The 24,943-nt window shown below is 44.8% G+C and overlaps 1 protein-coding gene across 1 annotated transcript in view; it reads left to right on the top strand.

Annotated features, from left to right (window-relative positions):
• LOC306979209 (myosin phosphatase Rho interacting protein) overlaps positions 1 to 24,943 on the top strand; it is a 69,784-nt gene that overhangs the window by 20,251 nt on the left and 24,590 nt on the right. Inside the window, exons 3-8 of the mRNA XM_079578064.1 lie at positions 2,351 to 2,416; positions 10,725 to 10,876; positions 11,814 to 11,898; positions 12,005 to 12,176; positions 13,547 to 13,991; positions 22,079 to 22,211. Of these exons, the coding sequence (XP_079434190.1) occupies positions 2,351 to 2,416; positions 10,725 to 10,876; positions 11,814 to 11,898; positions 12,005 to 12,176; positions 13,547 to 13,991; positions 22,079 to 22,211 (1,053 nt within the window). The remainder of the gene's footprint in view (positions 1 to 2,350; positions 2,417 to 10,724; positions 10,877 to 11,813; positions 11,899 to 12,004; positions 12,177 to 13,546; positions 13,992 to 22,078; positions 22,212 to 24,943) is intronic.

Genomic DNA, 24,943 nt, shown 5'->3' with positions numbered 1-24,943 from the left:
CCGGCTCTTGGCAGAGTGACGGCACCAAACCTTTCCCACATTTGTTCCTAAAGTGTGCAAGTGTCCAGTGCCTGCTGTTTAATGCAGTACATGTTGTATAGTGCTCCTCATCAGTAAAGTAAGCAGCCTGAGGCATTGGGCGGGCGGACTTCCTGTTTTCCAACTCACGCACAAACTTACAAGTCAAATTTATACAGCACTATAGAGCATGACCAAGGATGGAACGGAAACCCAGCATCAAAACAGGCTTTAGTCAGTGAAAACTAGATGTCCTTCCTTCACGTGTTGTAAAGATGGACTCCACAGCGCTCTCTTCTTCTTCTTCATTCACATTCCCCCGCACTAGTTTAGATTTGTTTTTAAGTTCCTTATAAGAATTGTATGTGCAAAACTTATCTTTTTAACAAATCAAGTTCAAATGTAGAGGAATGGAGATATATTTTCACTTTTAAAGAGCCATGCTAATACTCGATTGTCGTTTGCCCAGAGTTTCATGAGCTGTCATTGCTAGACAGAAGAAGAGAACTTGCCCGTAGTGCAAGAGCATGACAGGTCCATACAACAGTGGTTGCATTTAATGTGCATCTTCAAAACTACATTGTAAAACGTGTGGGAGGGAGACAGGACTGGGACTGACTTTGGCAGGAGCGGGACAGGACAAGATTTTCGCACATGACACTAGGATTGGGATGGGGACGGGACAGGAGTGAGAATCACTCCCATGTCATCCTCTAACAAACACACACGTGTCCCCTTACTACATGCAAAGCTCCACTTTTTCCCAGAGCTTGCTAATATTTGCGAAAGGCCAATTCTGTACTTTTTATTACGACACCATTGATTTGTTTAGCACTGATTATTCCCACTGCTGCCTGCAGAGGGTGCTCCTCCAGACGAGAAGCTAACCAACACAATCCTCAGAGATAACATGTCCTTTCCAAACACGGAACATGCTTGTCGTAAAAATACGAGCATAAAATATCAATGCTGAGGTGTCCAGTTAATAGGGATGCACCGATACCAGTATTGGGTATCGGGCAGATACCACATGCTTGTACTCATACTCGTACTCAATAATGAGGTCCCGATACCAGAAACCGATACCACTTGCCGTGTGTCCGGCGCTTCTACAGGAGCAGCTCCACTGAGGACAGAAAACAACAACAAACTGGAGAACTGACTTTATTACAGACGGCACTCCCTAAATCAGAGTCTGAGCTGGATTTAACCAGAGCTTAATGTTGTTAGTGCTGCAGCGTGGAGTCTGCAGTGTTTACAAGATACAGGCTAATGTTGCTAATGTTGCTAACTAGCCGCCAATTCGCAGCTAACAGTTTTGACGATTCTGACGCCGTTTTATGCCCAGAGGCTTATTCATCTGAAAAACTAACCCAGTCCCCGGAAAATCCAAATCAAAGAGATACTGCATGTCCATATTGAGCAAAAATGAGCTGCAGCAAAACAATGAAATTGCTGTTGGCAACTCGCTAAGTTACTATAAACACACGAGAAAATCCACACGGAGCTGAAGTAAAGGAGAAAAGAGATAATAATAATAATAATGCATCAGTTTTATATAGCGCTTTTCTGGACACTCAAAGACGCTTTACATTGCATTATTCATTCACTCCATACCCGGTGGTGGTAAGCTACTATTGTAGCCACAGCTGCCCTGGGGTAGACTGACGGAAGCGAGGCAACCAGTCTGCGCCATCGGCCCCTCCGACCACCACCAACCACTCACTCACTGCATTCGCTAGGCTTCCTGGTTTTACTAAACAGTCTCCCATCCAAGTACCGACCAGGCCCTTCCCTGCTTAGCTTCCAAGGTCTGACGGGATTGGGCATCGCAAAGGCAGTAAAAAGTAACCATCTCAATACTATTGTAAAATAAAAATACATAAATCAATAAGGCACATGCATTGAGGAGCTTTTGGACATGGGGTGTGATGGGCAGTGCAATAAAAATAAAAAATAATATTGAATGGAAAAAAAAATTGCATCTGTACAATTCTGACATAACTTCTCTTAAAAGTGTAGCCTACTTTACTTAAGGAAATGTAAACGAGTAAATTTACTAATTACAAACCAATCTGCTGTGAAAAAGTAAGTATGTCGAAGAAAATGCCTTGTACTCGTATCGGTATTCGGCATCGGCAAGTACTTAAATCAAAGTACTCGTATCAGTTTTAGAAAAAGTGGTATCGGTGCATCCCTACCATTTAAACAGATTCATAATGTCACTAACTGGAACACTGACCAGGTAATGCCTCATATTTATCAATGAAAAAGACACATTGTGCATCCCAGTTTTCCCTAATGCCTGTGTTTGGACTCTGTGTTGTTGCAGAAATGGCAGAGGAGGTTCTTCGTGCTGTACGAACATGGCTGCCTGCGTTTTGCACTGGATGAGTCGGTAAGTCGGGTTTGCAGGTTTGACAATAAGAGCTTCAGTAGTGCAGTGGACTAATAGTCCTCCAGGTTGGCTGACTTGGCTAGTTTATGGTGCACATCCTTTGGGCTTTGTCCTGTGTCCTTTTGTGCGTGAAGTGTGGGGACAGATGTGACGGTGGGAATCACAAAAGTTTTACTTGAGTTTATATGTTAGGAAACCAGAGTAAAATCTAGAGCTACCTGTTTTTGATGCTCTGTGTAAAATATTGTGTCCAAGGTTCATCTGTAGTCAACAAAACCGAAACAGCCATTCATAGATACACCAGATTACACAGTGGGTCGCCATGACCAGACAGTTGGCGTTCTGAATCCCAGCTCCCGGTGGTTCAGACAGTTGCCATGTTCTTGTGCAAGGCACTTGTGAATAATAAGTAAACTGTAGTGATAAGAAGCTTGTCAAGCCCAATACACATTGAAGCCAGAAACTGAAGAATCTTCAGAACGCTATAACAACATGACATGATCATATGAATAACCTATTCACCTTATTCCGGAGGTTCCTGTAGGCGGCGCCATGAATTGTGCCCACTCCTTCTCTCGTATGTGTTTGCATAGGACTGCAGACGTCAGAGGATGCTACACATACACAAAGCCATGAAACAGCGCAGAGTTGACTTGCTGGTTTAAATCAACATTGGACATTTCACACAAATCAATCAACTGTGCATCATATTTTAGCTGTGAACATTTTCCCTCATTGTCCACAACGGACTTCGTGCTCTACTGGAAGTGTCATTACAACGGAAGTGCTGATCCGTGACAAAAGTTGGCGGGGCGGAATAAAGTGAATAGAACCTGATTACCTTAAGTAAAGATTAGTGACATGACAGATATCAAGCCTGACGTGTTCAGCCTCATTGGAGGTTCTAACATGACTGACAGAGCACATAAATGTGATAGTTCAGATTTCTCTTTTAGTATTGCGTAATGAAGCGTGTCCCAACCAGGTGTATCACTGTGTGGTTTGGTCTCACTCTAAAGAATAGAAGACCACATATAAAGCCCAACTCTTGAATCAAGCTTTACAAATTGTTATGTCGCCTCAGGCCACGCTGAAAGGGCAATTTTGGAGATGCTTCCCTCAGGGAAACGGTATCGCTCTGTCAAATGTTCTCCTGATCGTCATTCAAACAGTTTGTTTCCACAAACTGTGATAACTTTAAACAAAGCACTTACAGTTTTTGTATGGACTTTTTATTGTACAATATTTTGCCCTTAAAGGGACTATACAGAGTTTAAAAATGTTAAAACCAAGTATTTTCCTCCCCCTACATTTTCCAGCCATGTCCTAATGTGTAGAATGAGCTCAGACCTGTTCACCACAACTGCCTCTAAAATCCTGCACTGTCACTCAGAAAGTTGTTACTTTGGGTCTGAAGTGCCGTCATGCATGAGAGACAGCAGTTAGGCATAAGACCTGAGGTGGCAGTAGTGAGCATAAAATGACCAACTTGCATTTAGTCTCTTTAAGTTTCTTATGTGGCATTTGTTTGTTTTTATGTTGTGTAATGTCCTTTTCTACGTTGACAGTGCACTTTGAGCTTATTGCACACGTTTACTGAACTGAAATGAACTGTACCGAACCGAACCGAACCGAACCTTAGTAGCTGATGGTGATGCCGATTGGTCATGAGTGTATGAATGAACATGTGCCTGCCCTTTATCTGGGATCACTAACATCTAGCATATGTGATACAGACATACATTGTTTTTTGTCCTTCCGTTCCCTTGTACTTCTGCATCAGTGTTAGCCACTCAGGCCCTGCTGCTGTGTTAGCAAACACCGGTTAGACTAAAACAGACACAGCATTCGTGCTTGTTGGGGCTGTTTGAAGTGAATCTGTCCCGGAGCACAATAGTAGGAAGCCCTCTGCTGTTGCTGATGTGTGTGTGTTTGTGTGCACGTTTCCATCACGTGCAGTGTTTCCAGTGACACCCAGCTGCAGCCTTTCCTCTCATTGTGCCGTGTGCGCTCCAAACGGGCCGCCTCATTGTGCGGGGGGTCTTTCATGTGCAGCTGAGAGCAGGAGAAGTGGGTCAGGGAAGGAGCCTCAGAAGAGGGCCTGCATCAGCACAGCACAGGCCCAGACTGTTGACACACATCACAGCAGGGCCACGCGGGGATATGACGGTGTACAGCATTCCCCTCACGCTGGAGGTGAACAACGCTGGGATCCAAGTCACAACAACTACTGCCCGACAGTGGCACGCTTAGTTTCTTTGCAAATATGTAAAAACTGTGTAAAATGCTGGTTGCGCCAAATGTTCATGCAAGGGTTCGTCAGAATTCTGTGGAAAAATACTGCGATTTGGTTTTTAATTATTTGATTATTATCAATATACTACCAGGAGACCTGTCTCTGAAGTTCTCACTGTATGTAGTCCTGACTCTGGAAGCACCAGTAGACCCCTCCCTGAAGTTCTCACTGTATTTAGTCCTGACTCTGGAAGCACCAGGAGACCCCTCCCTGAAGTTCTCACTGTATTTAGTCCTGACTCTGGAAGCACCAGGAGACCCCTCTTTGAACTTCTCACTGTGTTTAGTCCTGACTCTGGAAGCACCAGTAGACCCCTCCCTGAAGTTCTCACTGTGTTTAGTCCTGACTCTGGAAGCACCAGTAGACCCCTCCCTGAAGTTCTCACTGTGTTTAGTCCTGACTCTGGAAGCACCAGTAGACCCCTCCCTGAAGTTCTCACTGTGTTTAGTCCTGACTCTGGAAGCACCAGTAGACCCCTCCCTGAAGTTCTCACTGTGTTTAGTCCTGACTCTGGAAGCACCAGTAGACCCCTCCCTGAAGTTCTCACTGTGTTTAGTCCTGACTCTGGAAGCACTAGTAGACCCGTCTCTGAAGTTCTCAGGGCCCAACATGGTTCGGCTGTATCATGTCAGAGATGGACTTTGGTGCTAAACCATGAAAAGACTTGTAACAAGCAGAGCTGTTTTAAAGTCTATTCTCTGAGTGACAGGAAGCCAGTGCAGAGACCAGAGCACTGGACTAATATGGTCGTTCTTCCTGGTTCTGGATGTTCTGCAGCTGTCTGACAGTGAGCAGCCGTTACAGTTGTCATCTATGATCTCATGACTGAGCTTACAGTGCACGGTTACATGTTTTGAGTAGACTGGAGCGACTGGAGTATCCAGAGAACACCCAATCAGACTGTGAGAATATGCAAACACACTGAAAGACCCCCACATGGACTGGGAATGGACCCCAGGACCTGCGTGTTGCACTGCTGTCTAGTTTGACAGGAACATCTCCAGAAAGCAGAGGGACCTTGCGTACCATAGCTATGCCAAACAGCAGAGTCATGTTGCCCTAATATAGACAGAAGGATGGCTGATTTGGAGCCTTTGGAGTAGATTTCCCTGCGCCCGTTTGAGTGGATGCATATCAGCTGAAGGAGCCACTTTCCAGGCTGACGTCACACTCTTTCCCTGGGAGACAGCGGGGTGCTCTCGGCTGAAGAACCTCCTCAGCAGCAGGAGCGAAGAGGGAGAGCTAATGCCCTTATTTGGTGAAGAGCAAGCACGATCTCGTCCTGGGACCACATGGGCTCCCAGAACCAAAGCTCAATCCCAAACCCCCACCACCCAGACCAGACATTCCTCAGACGACCAGAGCGGGCTGATGCTGGCGGCTAATGCGCCGCACTATCGCAGCAATAAAGTGTGGGACCATGTCAGAAAGGAAACGTTACCATAGATATCTACTGTTTAACTCTATATGTGCTGACCGACAGGACATTGAACTTTGACAGCTTTTGTTTCATTATTAAACATAAATCAGCTCAAAGCACCAACATTTTGAGAGTTACAGATATATTCTACTGCAGAATTTGAACTTGTCCTCACAAATAAATGAGGGACTCCTTTCAAGGATGTATCACCTGAAAAAATGAAAGCCCCTATAATTTCAGGAAGGAACCTAAAATGAACCTTCAGAGTTTTTCAGTCTAAATTAGATTTTTTGATATCTTCTTTAGTCATTCCTGTACTATAGTTGCCTTTTTTAACCAGAGATAGTGCCAGGATTTGAGAAAACAGGACAACATCATTTACAAGTTCCCAAATAAATCCATTGATTGATTTATTTGGGAACTTGTAAATGCTCTGGTTTCTCTGTGGAGCTGTTGGAGTGTTTATGTGGAACAGGAGAAGTAAAGGCCAACGCAGACCGAGGTCGCAGCGACGCTCGACCCCGCGCCACGATTCAGATCTGCTGAATCCAAACGCAGCGCCGTGGAGGAAAACACATGCTTTTAACCATTCTCTGTCCAATGGAAGATGTGCAGATGTTTCCCAGTGTCTTTTCCAAACTTCAAATTATGGTCTTGCCTGCTGTGTCTTCACAAAGGGCAGAGCTATTAAGAGGAGGCAGTGAGGAAGCACCAGAGCAGCGCCTTGGAGAGTTAGACCACCGTGGATGTAGGTGAAGGGTCTGTGACCATGAGAGCACATTGACTGCATAACCACAACTGTCCCACATCATCACTGAAGAGACTATTTTTAACTCTGCTGATTGTGGAAACCATGTGTCATCAACCTTTCTTCACCTTTATACTCATTCCATTAGTTCAAGAGCACAAAAGGAAGCACAGCTTTGACAAATGATCAAATCACATTCATATTTACAAAAAGGTTGAATTTGCATAATGGCATTTGGGCCAATTTTCAAAAGGTTGGGGGCTGCACTTTTCTACAGTGCCCAAAACGCAAGCACCGTTTCTACATAAAAGGAGGGTCTGGGGGTCCCCCCCCCCATAAAAAATGTAAAGGAATTGCAGTGTTTCCCTCAGGAAATTTAGTAGTTATGGTGGTGTCTGTCTTTTTTTTTTTTTTTAAGAAGTTAGTTAAGGCGGCAGCACTGCGGGAAATTGTCATTTTCTCAGTTTCCACTTTATATTATACATTTAGATTTCTGTTGTGTGAAGTCTCTGTTATCTTGGGACCTGGATCATTGATTCTCAAACTTTGATGGGGGTCCCACTGGTGGTACATGGGCCTCTTACGGTAGTAGGGTCATCCACTTTTTCAGACTTTAATTTTAATGAGACATCCTTTTAATTCATGCTTTAATAATGCGAATTTGGTGTTTCCTGGTTTAAAGATGGTTGAACCTGAATTGAATAGATGAAATACTTTTTCTTCAAATTTGTATCATGTATTGGAGCTATTACAACCAAGTAACTTTCTAGCACCGTTCAAGGACCCAACAGCATCAACACTATTTTTTAACAGTACCGAGCTCTACTTGAGAGGTCAAATATTTTATGAGTTGGTATAGAATAGGGTAACTTATTTGAATAAAAAAATAACTTCATAACCAGGTGCTTGGGTGTCTGCTAAAATGTTTGTGTCTTTGGAAAGTGCGACCTCCCGTACGAGCTTATTTATTTTCCTTCCGTGCTGAGCTTTTGAGGACTTTGATTTCAATAGTGTGAATAGTAGTTTTCATTTCTAGCATTTACCTTTTCTTATACACACCCAAACTGAAGCCAATCTCTACCATCCGTCGGTATTTGGAGTTTTAGATTTGTAGCTTTCTCTTTGAGTTTGGTTTCTTGAAGGTTTCCACCAGATTCATTCCTTTGCAGCTTGTTAAACATTGCTGTGCTATGCCAAACTGTAAGGGACTGTGCTTGTAGCCTCACATCAGGCAGCTTTATTTGGTCTCTTGTAGAACTTTATAAAATGGTCATAAACGTGAATGAGGCGATTACCATGTCGACACTTCCCTCTGTTGAGTTTACGGGGCTCTGGTGTCATGTCAGGCCCAGACGGTGCAATCTGAAGCAGTGTGAGAAAGCAGTTAGTTTTAATAATATCCCAGGGCCCTTCTATAAATAGCCAGGCTGTGGAAAGCACACAATTGGAGGATATTGAACTGGAGCAGCGTCGGAGAGATTCAGCCCATGACAATACGCCAAGCCTTCAACGTTGGCCTTGGTCAAAGTCACGCCATTGTTTTGGCTCTAATCGTAGTAACCGTTATGATTACAGCCTAAAATGACAGGCTAATGTTCTTGTTACACTTGGGAGGCAGAGCTGTAGAAGGCCGCTGCCTATGGGATAAGTTAACACCCAGCACGCGATGTTTTTAGATTTTACATTGAGGAGTTGCTTAGACTCAGAAAGTGTTGCCTTATTTTTTTATCTTCATAAGTTTTTACTTCCTAAAAGGGCTGGTTACCGTTTCGATACCACGTACTTTAACGATACCTGCTTTTCGGTTCCGGTGCCTTAACGGTACTTTTTTCGATGCCAATGCCATGTTTATTTTATTTCAATAAAAATAACGTGTATAAAAAAGTATAGTTCAGTTCGTCATCTGTGACTTCATGTTTTGAGCACAATTTCCACTTAAGCAGCGATAAAAAGAAAGAAAGGACGTTATTACCTCTTAAGCTGCAGAGACAGGACAGATCCACATCAGGACATGGTTTTCTTTCAGCTAAACTTTTCTAAACACACTGCGCTGTTCGCAACTTCACGCGTCAAAGATCCTTACATGGTGTGAGCGCTCACTCTGCCACTGACAATTTACCAACACTGGACCAACAATGTCTAATACAGAGTGAGCGCTCGCTTTCAACAAACAATCTTTGATATTCCTCTCGCTGCAGCTGCTGTAAAGTTGTAAACAAGAGCTCGTAAGCTCAGCCTCCGGGTCTGTCGCTAAAGGTAAAGACGTCTTTCTTATTGTCACGGCTCTCTTTTGCTTTCCAATTTGACTAAAAACTCAAGTTTCTTATGCAGTCCTGGTTTAGTCCTGGTTTATAACTGGTTTAGTTTAGCTCTGGGTTTTACAACCGGTGTAGTCTACGTCCTGGCTCAGTCCTGATGCAGACCGCGGCTCTGTCATCTCTATTACAAAAGTTTAGCAAGTCATAGCTTTGCTTCGCTATAAGTTACATCTATAAAATATATCTTTGCTTCCCTCCATTTGCGCTGAAGCGGCTCATTATCTGCGCACACGTTCATGTTGCTTTTTAAAGACTCGGGTCACATATTGACGTCTGGAGAGAAAAAGAACCGAAAGTTGGCACCGAAAGAATTACAATTTTTCGATACCACCTCCGACCGGAGCTTTTTCGGTCGGTTCCAAGTAGGTACCGCTTAACGGTGCCCATCCCTACTTCCTAAACACCAAAAAGACTTTCACCATAGGACTATTGTTTGACCAAAACGTCCTGAGCGATTTCATATTTTACTTTTTGGAGATCTCTACATTTTTCTCCCACGTTTTTACTGCTGCAGTTATGGCACTCAATAACTGCAGCAATTAATTGTGTTCTTAAAATCATGAGAGCCAGAACATAAGTAATAATACTAATAATAATATTAATAATGGCTTTCACTTTTATTGCGCTTTACAAGCCCTTATTACCAAGTTTCTCAAAGTGCTACACTGTCGTCATTATTCACTCACACTCAGTGGTGGCAAGTTACTATTGTAGAACAGCTGCACTTAGGGTAGCGAAGCGACCACCACCAACCACTCACTACAATAGACCACTTCAGGTATATTGTGCACGACCTTCTCGCTGGGAATTATGAGTGCTAACTGTAACTGCTGTACCGCCCCCCAGGGCAGTCCCCCCAGGGCAGTCCCCCCAGGGCAGTCCCTCCTCAACAATTCCCTAACTCCGGAACTTTCCGCAAGCAAAGTAACAGTTCCTGATCAGTTACATCAGTTACAGGTGCCTGTCTGCTCCGCCCACTGTCCATAGTGAGCAGAGGACAGCATGAGAATGTTGTATATGTACTTATTTGAAGTCTTTTCTTATTCCCTATTGCTGTCACAAAAAAATCCCACGAAATCTTGAAGGGCCTGAATATAGATATCGGTTCAGTGTCCGATAATCGGAAACGTAAAAAGACTTACAAATGTTTTCCTATTCTATCCCTGATATATTACCTTAAATGATGAATGACGAGCTGTAATTGTAATTCCAAACTTCTGATTATCCAAACTGTGTGGATTCCTTCATTTCCATGGTGGTTTGGTGAACTCCTCCTGCACTCTGTAAAGTCCTTTTAGGGCAGCTCTGGTACCAGTGGGTCTGTGACCTTAAAAGGATGTGTGGGAGCACCTGGGTGACGTGCACTCTCCTCTGTCCATGAGGAAAGACGTGGAGATGAGAGGCCAACACAGAGAGCTTTTAGATGAGATGTTCTGTCTAATTAGATGGATTGTGAGTGATCCATGAATGCACTGTGTTAAATACTTCGAGCCCATACTAACGTTGTATTTGTTGTGTGTGTGTAGCCGAGCACGCTGCCTCAGGGCACCGTCAACATGAACCTGTGCACAGACGTGATCGACGCCGAGCCCAAGACCGGCCAGAAGAACTCCCTCTGTATCATCACGCCCGAGCAGGAGTACTTCATCAGAGGGGAGAACAAGGAGATCATCAACGGGTACTTTTACTACACATTAGTACTTCAGTGGCTACTCTTCCTGCTCAGTCAACAGTCATTCAATGAATTGTGCCAAAATCAAGACCTTAAACATCATTAAAAAGCATTTTAGTTGGATTCAAGCATTAAATCTAAATTTATTGAAAATGATGATGTCGCTCCACAGTTTTTACTTTATACGTTTTTTTTAGTTTAGTTTAATTGTTTATTTGAGCATTCTGCTCAAAAGGAGTGGGCCGAAGCAAGAAGCTTATGGGCGCCCACCCCCAACTCAATACAATTAAGATGTTTTCACAACAATAACAAGGACATAGTTCAAAAGGAACAAAAACCACAACAAAGAACATCAGCAAAAAATGGATAATATGCACTCATAATGGCATTTACTTTAAATAAGATATATAATACTCTGAACTATATACATTCCCATTATTATACATTATAAATTTGGTTCAGAAGGTTGCCAACGCCAAACCTTGTTAACTTAACCGGAAGTCACCAGTCTTATGTTAAATGGCACATTAATGCACCCATTATCCAAAATCATCCTGCGACCCCCATTTTGGGAACAGCTGGTCTAAAACATGTTCAGCTGCAGTTTGCTAAAAAGTTTCCTCATAGCCCAGTCCCAGTAGAGTGGAAAATCAAGTATGCAGTGAGTGTGCACCGCACTAGAGCTGAGAAACAGAGAGGATTTGAAGCTGACATAAGGAAAGCGAGGATAGCTTAGGTCCATTGCCCTTGTAGGACAGATGCTACGACCGGACTGAAAACTGTGGCTAACTCTGTCAGGCAGCAACAAAGGTAAGCTCCACACTTCTAGCCGCACAGAACAACATCCTCATGTCACTTCACCTGCCCCGCACCACGCAACACACAAACATCTGCAAAGGAGATGCAAAACTTAACTGCTCTTCTTCTTGGTGTATTGTTTCAGGTGGAGCGAGCAGCTGTCTGTGTATCCACGCACCAACAAGCAGAACCAGAAGAAGAAACGCAAAGTGGAGCCCGCGACCTCACAGGTAGGAAGATGTCCGACAGTATTCAGCTTCTTCTAATTGTTAATTAATCATAGAGCACTCTGATAGGACTAGTGTCCACTAACCCTGACCCTGACCCTGTCCTCAGGAGCCAGGTCCAGCCAAGGTGGCTGTGACGGGCTCGGGGATCCCAGAGGTGGAGAAGGGTCCAGACTCGAGCTCCATCATCTGGCAGGAGGAGCTCCACCAAAGAGAGGCCGAGGGAGCGGCTCTGTGGGCCTCTGCGGACCTGCCGCCTGGCTCCCCTCTAACCGCTGCAGGTATGACATGATATTACGAGGTGGAGCGTGTTCTTCTCCTCACGTTACAGCCACGGGCCACTGTATAAATACATCCATTTACTGTCTGCAAATATTTTCACATTTTCTTGACTGTGGACCTGTACGTTACTAAACTAGTATTAGCCACAAGTTGTTTCTGATTCCGGGCATGTCTTGGCTCAGGGATTTAGAGCTTTATGATTCACTTTCATGCTTACTTCACGGACACACCTTGATGTGGAAATCTGAGGGCTTATCTGGCCACTTCCTGCTCTTGACCTTGTGCACTGTAAATAAACACAGCACTAGCGTGTTGGAAATCAGCCACAAAGATATTGTGATTGTGGTTCTCCCTGTAGCTGTTAAAGTCCAGCCGACTATAGTGTCCTGTACGCCTCTGTTACTGCAGGTCAGTCATCGCCCAGTGGTTACACATACTTTTAAACATTATGAGAAGTAGTAGCTAGCTTTAGGTTTACTTGGGGTCAGTCCTATGTGTCCACTGCCCATACAGAGCATTACAAATAAATGAAAATGTACAACATGCATCATATTAAGATTGTTCCATACTTTGTTCTTCTGAGGGTTGTTAACTCTTCCTTCAGAGCTGCAAGTTCTGACGATAACTATAGTGGCGTGTCGCCTCTGCCTGATCTTGACACTCGTCACTGTTTCTTGTCTGGCCATGTTTTGATGATCACTGCAGGGCGGTTCTCGTTCTTTTAGCTGGCTCTGCCCCGTCTCTGCCATTTCTCAGCACTGTTTATAACCCAGCCTAGAACGTCCTCAAGCATGCCGCCTTGGCCCCAAGGTGATTTAGAGAAATGTAATTGCATTAAACAGTGATCCAAATACAGAAATACTGTCAGTTCCATTGAATATTGCCCTTAGAAGACCCCAGAGGTGCTGGTGGGTTGGGACCCTAAAGTGGGTCATAGGACAATTTTCAGTGGATTTTGCCAAACCTTATAATAGATCAGTGTTTCTCAACCAGGGGTAGGGGGACCCGACATTTTCTTGAAAAATGTGCTTTGTAAAATGGGCTAAGGGGGGAAATGTAAACTTTTTTGATAAAAAACAAAAGGTTAATGGAAACCTACACCTTCCTTTTAGGTCAATATAATGTAGCATAGTGTTAGTTAATGAGAACGCTTGCCCCACCATTGTTTGACTTGTACAGCTTTTTGCTGTTGTAAGGAACTATAAATTACAAATAAAATGTTATTGATTGGTCCTTTGACGCAGCAAACTTGCCTACCTCGGACCTTTAACTCTGCTTCTCAGTGTGTGAAACGATGTCTGCCAGGGGGGAGGAGCGAGGTCCATTTTCTTGCTTGGACTGAGTGGCATGTCTAATCCCTGTCTTCCAGGCGATGCCGCGGTTAGCTCGGACGTGGGCTCTCTGAACGGTGACGAAGTGGACCGCAGCACGGGCCACGTCCTCCATGGCTCTGCGCCCCAGCCCCCGCCCGGTGACCTGCTCTCCCCCACGGGCTCCTGTTCCAGCCTGGGAGGGGTTCCCCGCTGCCTCTCCCCCGCCCCCAGTGACCCCTTCCCCTCGGGGAGCTCCTTACTGTCCAACGGCTCGCACATCAGCGGCTCGCTCAGCTCCCTGGACTCAGACGCCAGCGGCAGCACAGTGACCAGCGGGGAGAGCCACAACCACAGGACGGGTCTCCACGACTCTGCCCGAGGACACCACGACACGCCCCGGGCCCGCAGGCTGGAGGCTGAGGCCCGCAAGGCTGAGAAGAGGAGCCGCTACAGGAGCCCTGACAGGCAGGAGAGGGAGGCAGTCATCAGCCCCGACAGGAGGTCAGTTATTATGACCCATACTCACCCTTTAGGACAGCCCCGACAGGAGGTCAGTTATTATGACCCATACTCACCCTTTAGGACAGCCCCGACAGGAGGTCAGTTATTATGACCCATACTCGCCCTTTAGGACAGCTCCGACAGGAGGTCAGTTATTATGACCCATACTCACCCTTTAGGACAGCCCCGACAGGAGGTCAGTTATTATGACCCATACTCACCCTTTAGGACAGCCCCGACAGGAGGTCAGTTATTTCACTACGACCAATGTGACTCTTTAGGACATCAGACGCTAAATCAACTTTTTTCTGCTTTTAATCATGTTTTAAACATTGTTCCATCATCAATAACTGCTGAGGTGTAGCCAACTGCATTCAACGGATTTGGTTGTGTAATAAGTAGGGCTGGGTACCGTTAAACGGTACCTACTTGGTATCGACCGAAAAGCTCCGGTAGGGGGCGGTATCGGTGCTAATTTTCGGTACTTTTTCTCTCCACGTCAATAAATGATCCGCAGTGAGTCTAAAAAAGCCTGAACTCATGAGCAGCTTCAGCACAAATGCGAAGCAAAGCTGTAACTTACTCACACTTCAGTCATTATCAGAGATGGCAGAGCCGCGGTCTGAGCCAGGACTGCGGCCTGTTTTCTGATGTGCCGTGTTTGGACTTCCTCCTGAACGATACTTTTCCTATGCACATTATTTTAACTCAATTAAAATAACATAGGTATCGAAAAAAGTACTGTTAAGGCACCGGTACTGAAAAGCAGGTATCGTTAAAGTAGTGGTATCGAAAAAACGGTACCCAGCCCTAGTAATAAGTCCATAAACCATCACCAGACCCGTACTGAGCCGACCTGGCCGAAAACTGTGTTTATCTCAACACCATCAATTTGTCACCATGTTGTTGGCTAAATTGATGGCTTGTATATTTTTTTGTCTTGTTTTTACCATTGTAGCCATAACTCCTGAGTAGAGTATAAACTATTAAAACTTCAGGACAACGTAAAGACTAGAGGTCACTTCTGCAGGAGATATAGCTGGAGGAGTATGTTCAAATGAACTGTAGCTAGCTTATGAGCTGAAGAACCTGAAACACTGAAGAGGCACCGTGAGCCTCTCACACCTGCAGCACAGTGGAGGCGTCACAACGCAAGAGGAGCTACAGGAACGAGGAAGGGACAAACCAGAAGATGGTGGAAGACTGTTGTGGAGCTGCGCAGGAGGGTGCATGGAGGAGGTGGAGGAGCTGACCAGTGCAGGACACCACGCTCTGAAACAGGAACAAACCCAGGAGCCGTTTTTTGAGGAGCCAGCCAGGTTTCTTCCGGGTGCTACAGTTTCCCTCGACCTCCAAAAAGATGCTTCTCAGGTTGGCCCACGATGGCGGCGCGCTCAGGCGCAGCGGCTTAGGACTAACCCAACACATGAACGCAATTCATGACAAATAAAGCTCTTACTTGGTCACATCGCTGCATTAGGGCTTATCTGATATCACGTATCAGAATGATGATTGTCTTTTTTCAGTGCTGATTGAAATGATAATAAAGAGAGGCCAAAATCTAGGTTTTTGAAATCCCAATTTGAATGTTGAGTGTTTTTAAAAGTCATTGACAGCTTTAATGAGATATGAGGTACTCTTAAGACCATACTCTGATTATTATGATTAGTGTTATCCTTATTGTCAATAGTCTCATGATAAATATTTTAGCCCTAATCAGAAGCATAGGTGGAGAAACCGTGTTGATCTTCTGAATGAGCTCGATGAAGAAGGTTGGCTCTCTGCTTTATGAGGAATGTGGACCTCTCTCTCTGATACACTTAAGTCTAGAAAGCCTCCTGCTGCCTTCTCCTTTTAAAGGCATGGTCCGCTATCAGGGCACTATCGTGTGACGCACGCTCTCCTTGAGCCTACAAACCGTTTGAACCGCTAAACTTCAGTAAACTTAAATATTCAGCGCTGCCTTTTTATCAGCTCCCAGACTGGCTGTTTAGCAGAGGCTGTATAAACACAAACTGCTGGAGTTTCCATTGAGTAATCTGACTTCACTGTGTCAGGGCCTCACAAAAAGCCTCTGAAAATGTCTGCGTTATTGTATTAGGCGGCTGGGCGAGGCTGGGAGAGAGGGGTCATCTCTTTCCCTCGCAGGAAGCCCCCTGTCCACCACGGGACGGCCCATAAACATGTTACTGCCCCACTGTGGGTGCTTTATGGACCAACTATGGAGCGCGTACAAGGGCGGTGGAAAGTGAGCATGTGCTGGGCTGGGACAACGGTGCTACACATGCTTTTAGCCTGTTATAATAATGTTAGCACTTCTAAAACTTACCTGGATTAGTATTTACATTCATTCAGGGATCTCGCACTAGATATGGGAAACTTGATGCAGAAGGATAATTATGTGCTACATCGAAAGCATGTTGACTGTTTCAAAATGTGAAAAGCAAAGTCAAAACAGTTGGAAAGTAGTTTAAATTTGTCAGCATTCTGTGTTTGACTCGTAGTCAAAAATGAAAAATGCTGGTGTTCTTGAACATGTTCTTGTGCATTGAGCAAGTAAACAATGCTGTAATTTAAATCAATGATCATGTTTATACTGGAACTTTTGCCATCTTCTTTAACGTTTGCTTGAACCGCACTCCATGGAGTTTCTCAGTAACATGAGAATGTAGACATTATCATGGCAGTTAAAGAGACTATATGGAGTTTAACAATGTCAAAATGATGTATTGTCCTCCCCCTACATGTTCCAGCCATGTCCTAATGTGTAGAATGAGCTCAGACCTGTTCACCACAACTGCCTCTAAAATCCTGCACTGTCACTCAGAAAGGTGTTAATTCAGGTCCGAAGTGCCGTCATGGACGAGCTTAATATAGAAGGTGCAGTTACACGATGACCTGAGGTGGCAGTAGTGAGTATAAAATGGCAAACTTGCATCTAGTCCCTTTAAGTTTGTGCCTTTACGTACATTGTGCTACCTGAGGAGAAGTCAGGTGACATGTCTTAGCCAATGTGTATGGCAATTGGTAGAATCCAGAGCAGCCAATACCAGTTAACATCTGACAACATAATTAGAAGTTCAATATATTGAGCTACAATAAACAATATTATTGAAGACCTACTGTAAAGCTTTGTTTGAAAAGTACTTAAGCTTAAAATATCCAATACAACACCATGTACTAGGGCAAAAAAAAAGATTAAGCATCACCTTAGAAAAATGTGACAAAAAAGGAAAATAGTAAAGCCAAATTCTGCAATAATATAGCAACACAATAGCAGCAGTCATGCTTCATGTTTCTCTACTTTTTTGTTGTTTTTGTGTTCATGGCCCAGTCAAGTTTGTGGGCCGAATTGAAAAGCTCTGCATTTTACCCTCGGGCCAGAGTTTGCCCTCTAACTGCTGAAGCGCTCCAATCTGTATTTCACTCTTTTGTGTCATAGCTTGAACACCAAACTATCCTCCTCATTTATTAAGCGTTTAACCTGTTCTGTGCAGTTGTGCGCTTAAAGTGTGTTCATCATGGCACCATGGAATTGCACTATAGATATAATATAATACAGATGAGGGGGTCCCGTTCAGCCCCATTCACGGCAATGGTGCCAGTCAATGCACTGAAAATGCTTCCACAATTTCAGGGTAATATACAAAAACCAGCTTGGTTAAAAATATTTCACCTACCCCAGTGTTGTCACTATGGGTCATAGCGACATTTAGAAAAAAACAAGCTCTTTGGAGCCACACTAAAGGTCTGAAGTCCCATCAGAATCCTGTCTACCGAGTCTCTTTTGGAGTCGCCCCTGGCCACAAGGGGGCGATATTACAGCAATGTCAACTCCCCGCCCTGAGGACCATAGAGAAGCATGTTCCTCGCCCATTGAATTGCATGCATGCTATTAGGTGAAGGTAAAAGTTTAAATTCATTGCGTCATTGCTCCTGCTGCTTACAAAGGCTGCTCCAGGCCAGTTCGTAATCCAGCGCCGTCTTATTTTCATTTATTTATTTGTTGGGGACACTGCATGTTAATGAATATACATGGGTCTCATGCATGTAAACACACCACACTGGATTATAGCCATCCTTCATCCCGCATGCGCACTCTCAAACATACTCTCATTCACCCTGGTCTATTGTACATGTTTGTAATGGTAGGGGAAACCTATGCAGACACAGGGAGAACATGCAAACTCCACACAGAAAGGCCCCATCCAGGTGGGAATGGAAGCCGGGACCTTCTAGCTGTGAAGCGGTTAGCTCCCTCCTGTATATGCTCACTTTGTGTCAGACCCTCTTATTGTGCTCTTCAGTCCCATCCTGTCTCTGCCGTCTCCGTCCTCCCTGCGTGTCCTTTTAAGGAGTGCGTCTCTGGCTGAGCGCTCCCCAAATAAGGCCAGGGTCTGGGCCAAAGTAGTGTAATATTTCCCCGAGCCCGTGAGCTTCCTCCCCGCACCGCAGCTCCTCTGTCGCTGAACAAAAGGGCTGTGTGGGCCGGTGTTCGGTGTCACTGCAGGGGGAACAGAGCATGCACTTCCACTCATCTGGAGAGGAACTAGGGCCTTGACTGTGAAGTGTGTGCAGCAGCTTCATCACACTGCTTTAAATGTCTTGTCCAAGGAAGGAACCACTTTGCACTTCTACCTTCCGCCCTTTCGTTCTCCCAGTATCTGTTATCGGGGCATTAAAAAGCATCATAAGTCATTACATTCACTGACTTTCTGCTACCTGGATAACCCGGGTTCTGTTTGTTGCGCCTAATCTAATAGGAATCTCAATCTTGTCATTAAAAATCTTGTCATATTTGGTCATAGTTTTTATTCAATATTAAGGAGTTGGTCCAGATTTTCGTCTGCCAATGAGCAGGATCAGAGCAAATATGATAGCATATGTAGTTATGAAAAAATGTTTGAAATGGAATGAAGAAAAAGCTCCAGAAGGATGGAGAAACCACACAGGCTTCAGACAAATCAACAGGCGAAGCAGCTCTGTCATTCAGAGAGCTCTGAAGCACATATGAGGGCTTCATCTTCCACGTTTGAAGGATGCTGCAGATAAACACATGTCAGTGATTGTTCCCAAATGATTTAAGCAGAATGACACTCGAACAATCCTTGTTTCAAAAAGTCCCCCAAAAATGTGTTCCATCTCTCTATAAAGGTTTGGTCCAGACCTAAAAAAAAAAAATCTGACGATCTATGCAAAAGCTCAGCCTTGTGTGCTGATTTCTTACAAAGCATTTTACACAGACTGTTTTCATGTGACATTCTTCAAGATTTAAGTCTAAAGATAAAGATCATTTTATTGAGAAATTGAATTACTCTCAAACCCTTGGTACGGTTTGTATGTAAAGGTCAAATGCTTGCTTAGGTAGGCCAGCAGGTTAATGTACCTGCACTGCACACTAAAGTTAAACAAGTCTTTGTTTTTGCATATTCCCATCAAAAAGAACTAAACTGGCTTTTTGTCAGCCATCGAATCCTGGACTCGATTTCAATTGAGTATTCTATCCCAATACAAATTATTAGGGAAAGAGGTGTGATACTAAAGTATGGCGTGGTACATTTTGTCCTTTTCATGGCATTAATGTAATTTCTGTGTTTTTTTAATTATTAACATATTATTAGATGATGTTTAGTGGCTGGATGTGTATCTGAGCCACAAAAAGCTAGTTGAGTTAGCATTTAGCTCAAAGGCCACTTTTAGACGTCAATTTGTATTTTAAGTAAAATTTCCAATGGTCTGTACATTCATTAATGATTCCTAACGAGGCTTTGACCTAGATGCGGTCGATGGTTGAGAAACGATGAAAACATCTGGATCTTTCAACATTTTTGATGTTTGATGGTTATTGCTGTTGGCTGTAGGAAAAATACATTGAGCAGGCTAACGCACTGTGAAAAGAAGCCCAGACTAGCCAACCTGCTAAATGTCCGCATACGCTGCTTCTCCTCTTTATTTCTATGGTAGTTAGCACTTGAAGTTAGCGCTTGTCATTTAGCCACATTCATCTTTAGCTCCCAAAACATGTATACTTTATTTATTTTTAGTTTATTAATATTATATTTTCTGGAGATGTCAAGTGTCTGACAACGTACACCTGAGTGGTTATGTGCTAACTGTAGATGCAGCCGGCGTCATATTAGGGGGATGGCCTGACCTTTTTTCACTTGAAAGAATGTATGGCAGAAGTAAACAAATGGCACACAAAATTAGCCGTTAGCATGCAACTAATATTAGCATTGGTTAGTGAAAACATTGAACGATGTCTCTCTGTCTTTTTGGTAGAACATTTGTAACTCAGCATTTGGCACAGTGTTAATTTCGTCGACTAATATATTGTCATCTTTTTGCTGACTGAAACTGGACTAAACAAAAATGAAAAGAAGAGACTGAAATCATCCAAACTTGACAGTTTGAAAGAGCCTCATGTCATTTACATTCACTGCCAAAGGAACAGGTCCGTGCGGAGAAGAAACAGGAAGCATTAAATAGGATTATAATGAATATAAGTGCAAAGCTGCCTAAATTTAGATGCAATTGTAGTCGACTAAAACTAGGCTAAGGGTGTACCAGAAAAGTCCTTTGGTCCGCTTTTGTTCGTTTGGTGCGGTTTTGCATTCAGACTGTACTTTTTGCAAGTGAACTATATTTTGGTAACACATACACATACATGACGATCGATGCTTCCATTGGACAACAATGACTACAAAAAATGAAATAAAAATTAATATTTGACGCTTACTATGATAATTAAAGAAACGTAAGAGAGTAAATCACTTACCATTAACCTCAGCTTCACCGGAGTCGCTGGAGGAAGAGGTGTTTTCTGCGGATTAAGGGTCGTCTGCTGTTTCTATTTTGTCCATGGGGCAAACTGGTTGTTCACGGCTCATTGTTTGTAGCATCCATCCAGTATTAGCGTTAGCATCAGCAAATGGCTAATTTTTCCCACGGTGCCTTCCTACGGTGGTTTGCCAAGCCCATAAAGGCGCGCATGTATCCTGGAGTTGTTTCGGATCAACAGTGGTTTATATTCACACCTGAAGCGAACTGGACCAGAGTCCGTTTGGAACCGGACTGAGACCACCTGTAAAAGTGGGTCTCGGTCCGGTTCTTTAATCAGCACCAGTTTTTGTTGTTGTATTCACACCTGCATAAAAGGTCCGGACCAGCGAACCCTGGACCGTTTAAAGTGGACCAAACAGTGCAGGCCTGAATACACCCTCAAATTGAAGAGAATTATTTGACTACTTGACCAAGACTTAAACCAAATTAAAATATGTTCCCAAAATCAACACTGATTTGGTAGTTAGTAGTTGTGGAGCTGTGGGCAAAAGAGCCTCCTCTTCCCATTTCCCCCATACGTTTGTGTGTGACGTCACGACTTCCGGGTCCTAGCACATCGGCAAATATGCGAGAAAAAAACATAAAAAGCTCTTAAAAACAACTATGAATGTTTCTGAAACTCAGCGGAGAGTTACTGAACCTACTTATTTCTCAGACTCATTTGCCAAAAATGCTGCACCTACTACTAAAAAAAGTCTTATTTACTAAAGTCGATACTTCCGGGGTTAGCGTAGCTGCTGCGGCGTTAACATTTTTTTCTGCTAAACCGGAAGTACCGATTTTGGTAAATGTGACTTTTAAAAAGTCACATTTACCAAAATCGGTACTACAGTAGGTTTAGCATTTTTGGCTAATGGACCTGATAAATAAATATGTTCAGTCCCTCTCTGTTAAGTTTCAGAAATATTGATTGTGGCATTAAAGAGTTTTTTGTAGTTTCTCGCACATCTGCGAACCTGGAAGTAGAGCTGTGACGTCACCACTTAACAAACGTATACTGCAGCTTCAAAGAGTCGACGTTCAAAATATGCCGTCTGTAGTGTATCACCATGGTTACTGCCCTCCATCTGATGTCAATAAAAAAGCATCTATTGTATTGATGTTAGTGAAAAGCGCTTCGGTCACCTTTGGGTTTTGTTAAGGGCTCAAGTTAATGTTGAATGATTGATTGCTATTCTGTGAAGTTTCATAGAAGCATAAAGATATTGAGTGTGGTTTTTGTTTTGTTTGTGTCTGTGTTGCAGTCGCTCCGGAGTGATCGAGAAGCTGGAGGCCCTGGAGCTGGAGAACCAGGAGAAGATGGAAGTGGAGGAGTCTGCGAGCGAGAGGAGAGAGGAGAGACAGGGCCGCAGCGAGCACAGGCGCTTCCATCGAGAGGTAGCACTCCCCTCCGTCTGTCCTTCACCCCCGCCCCGCTCCCCCGTTCCCCCATCCCTCCATCCTGCTTTTGTTTTGGGGCCAGGTCAGGGGTCGGCTGTGAGGGCTGTGTTCATTTCCAGTTTCCTTTCAGTGCTGGGATTCCCCTGGAGCTTACGCTTCCCTTTCCCACCCCCTTTTGAAAGGCTCAACCATTTTGGAAGATATTTGTCTCTTTCCTCCTTTGACAGCTACAGAAACGACAAACTCACATCAGGGGTACTGCCTGGGAACACAGAACTATTAATTAAAATACTTTTCATTGGTTTCTCCGATATTCAGGGAAAGAAGCTGAACAAGAGAGTTGATGAAAAAGATGTGCCAATGTGTAACCCTCAAACCAACACGTGGCACCAAGCATATTGTAGCGAAAGACAAAAGTGCACAGCCAAAAGGCAACGTAAAGGAGTGCAAATGTCCCGACAAAAGAGTCTGCAGCCTGTAGTGATCTATGGAGCCTGTGCCCACTGTGCAGACTGCGCGGTTTGAAAGCACAGACTAAGAGAGCAGGGTGTGCAGCGTGGGAGTGCTGTGGCGCAGGGGCGGAGCAGAGAAATCTAAGGGCAGGGGGGGACTAAACCTGGTGCCACATGTGCACTGTTAGAATCAAGGGAGTTTTCAAGATTACTGAATAAACACAATCTGCTGGAAGTGACTTTAAAGTCCAAAGATTTGTAGATGATGTAGATATTGTACCGTTATTTCCGGACTATAAGCCGCTTTTGTGTGTCATGTTATGAATAACGGTGGCAGCTCATCCCCCATGAGGGGTTGTTTGAGTGCCCGAATGATCCGAGGAGCTATGTTGTCCGGGGCTTTATGCCCCTGGTAGGCTCTCCCATGGCAAACAGGTCCGAGGTGACGGGTCAGACGAAGAGCAGCTCAGAAGATCTCTATTGACTATGAACCAACAAGGACCGTGACGCCGCCCGGCATGGCGCAGCCGGGGCCCCACCCTGGAGCCAGGCCTGAGGTTGGGGCTCGAACTCGAGCGCCTGGTGGCCGGGCCTTTGCCCACGGGGCCCGGCCGGGCACAGCCCGAAGGGACGATGTGGGCCCACCCTCCTGTGGACCCACCACCCGCAGAGGGATCCGTAGGGTTCGGGTGCGGAGAGGACTGGGTGGAGGCTGGGTGCCTCGGCGACCTGGTCCGCATGCGCAGCTTCTGGCGTTCGGGACATGGAACGTCACTTCGTTGGGGGGGAAGGAGCCTGAGCTTGTGCGGGAGGTTGAGAGATACCGACTAGATATAGTCGGGCTCACCTCCACGCACAGCTTGGGTTCCGGATCCCAACTCCTGGAGAGAGGCTGGACTCTCCATTTTTCTGGAGTTGCCCGCGGGGAGAGGCGGCGGGCTGGGGTGGGTTTGCTCATATCCCCCCAGCTCACCCGTCACGTGTTCACCTCTGTGAACGAGAGTGTCGCGTCCCTACGCCTCCGGGTCGGGGACAGGTCTCTCACCGTTGTCTCGGCCTACGGGCCCAACATCGGTGCAGAGTACCCGGCCTTCTTGGAGTCCCTGGGAGGGGTACTTGATGGTGCTCCGACTGGGGACTCCATTGTTCTGCTGGGGGACTTCAACGCCCACGTGGGTAACGACAGTGAGACCTGGGAGGGAGTGATCTGAACCCGAGTGGTGTTCTGTTATTGGACTTCTGTGCTAGCCAACATGACGTTGTGGAGACGATGGAGAGCTCACACGATTCCTTTCGGACGTCCCCCACTCATCTGCACAATAACTCAGACAGGTGCAAACCCTGTTGCTGTTTTCTCTACCTCTGTCTGCGGTGTTGACTGCCCATCAGGGCGGGGGCAGCAGGATGCCCTCCAGCACTATAGCTAATGTTTCTTCAGGCGCAAAATGAATGCCATTAATTCTCTCACCACTGAAATATTATGGAGGGACAAAGCAAAGCGCAGGATAAACTCGTCAAAAGCCTCAAGCGATTCACCACTTACCCAGCTCACGGGAAACTCCCGGGTCCGTGTGCACAGACATCCTGAGGAGGGCGGCCAAAACACGGCCACAGCGTTTCAGTCTAACTGAATACACGTGGGTATAAAGAATAATATCATGGAATATCTAACTTTTAAGTTCTTAACCGCACTTTGATTAAGGTCAATGTACCTGTAGGCCAGGGGTGTCGAAGTCATTTGGGTCGAGGGCTGAAATTCAGCCCCCACTGCGGGTCGTGGGCCACATATATTGTAAAGGACTGTGGCCTCATAAATAACAGCTTACACTTATTGTGCTTCATCAGTCTATGTCACACGTTTCTCAAAGTGCTACATGAAGTCATTATTCATTCACGCCACATTCGATGGCAGTAAGTTACAATTGTAGCCACAGCTGCCCTAGGGCAGACTGATCATTTACCACGTGGCTATAATATGCTGTTTATATCCTGATCTCTTATTATGTCAGCGTCCTCTGCTGGTCACGTGTGGAATTCTTTCCTTTTTTTAAATTTAAGCTGCCCCCTAGAGGCTGGAGTGAGCAAGCTAGTTATTTCTTTTTTTTTTTAATCCCTTTTTTTTTAAACATGCTGTGGAATTAAATCATCTTGTGGCCCGCACTTTCACTTTACTAGTGCTGGTCCAAAACGGCTAATATGAACTGCATACTATACTTCACAATTATAAGAAAACTGAAGTCTGCGATCATTTTCTTGTTGTTGACTTGGAGTGTCGTC

This window comes from Gobius niger (assembly GCF_951799975.1).
Source record: "Gobius niger genome assembly, chromosome: 19".
Classification (NCBI taxonomy): Eukaryota; Metazoa; Chordata; class Actinopteri; order Gobiiformes; family Gobiidae; genus Gobius; species Gobius niger.
Note: the sequence above shows the minus strand (reverse complement) of the source record. Positions and strands in the feature narration are given on the sequence as shown.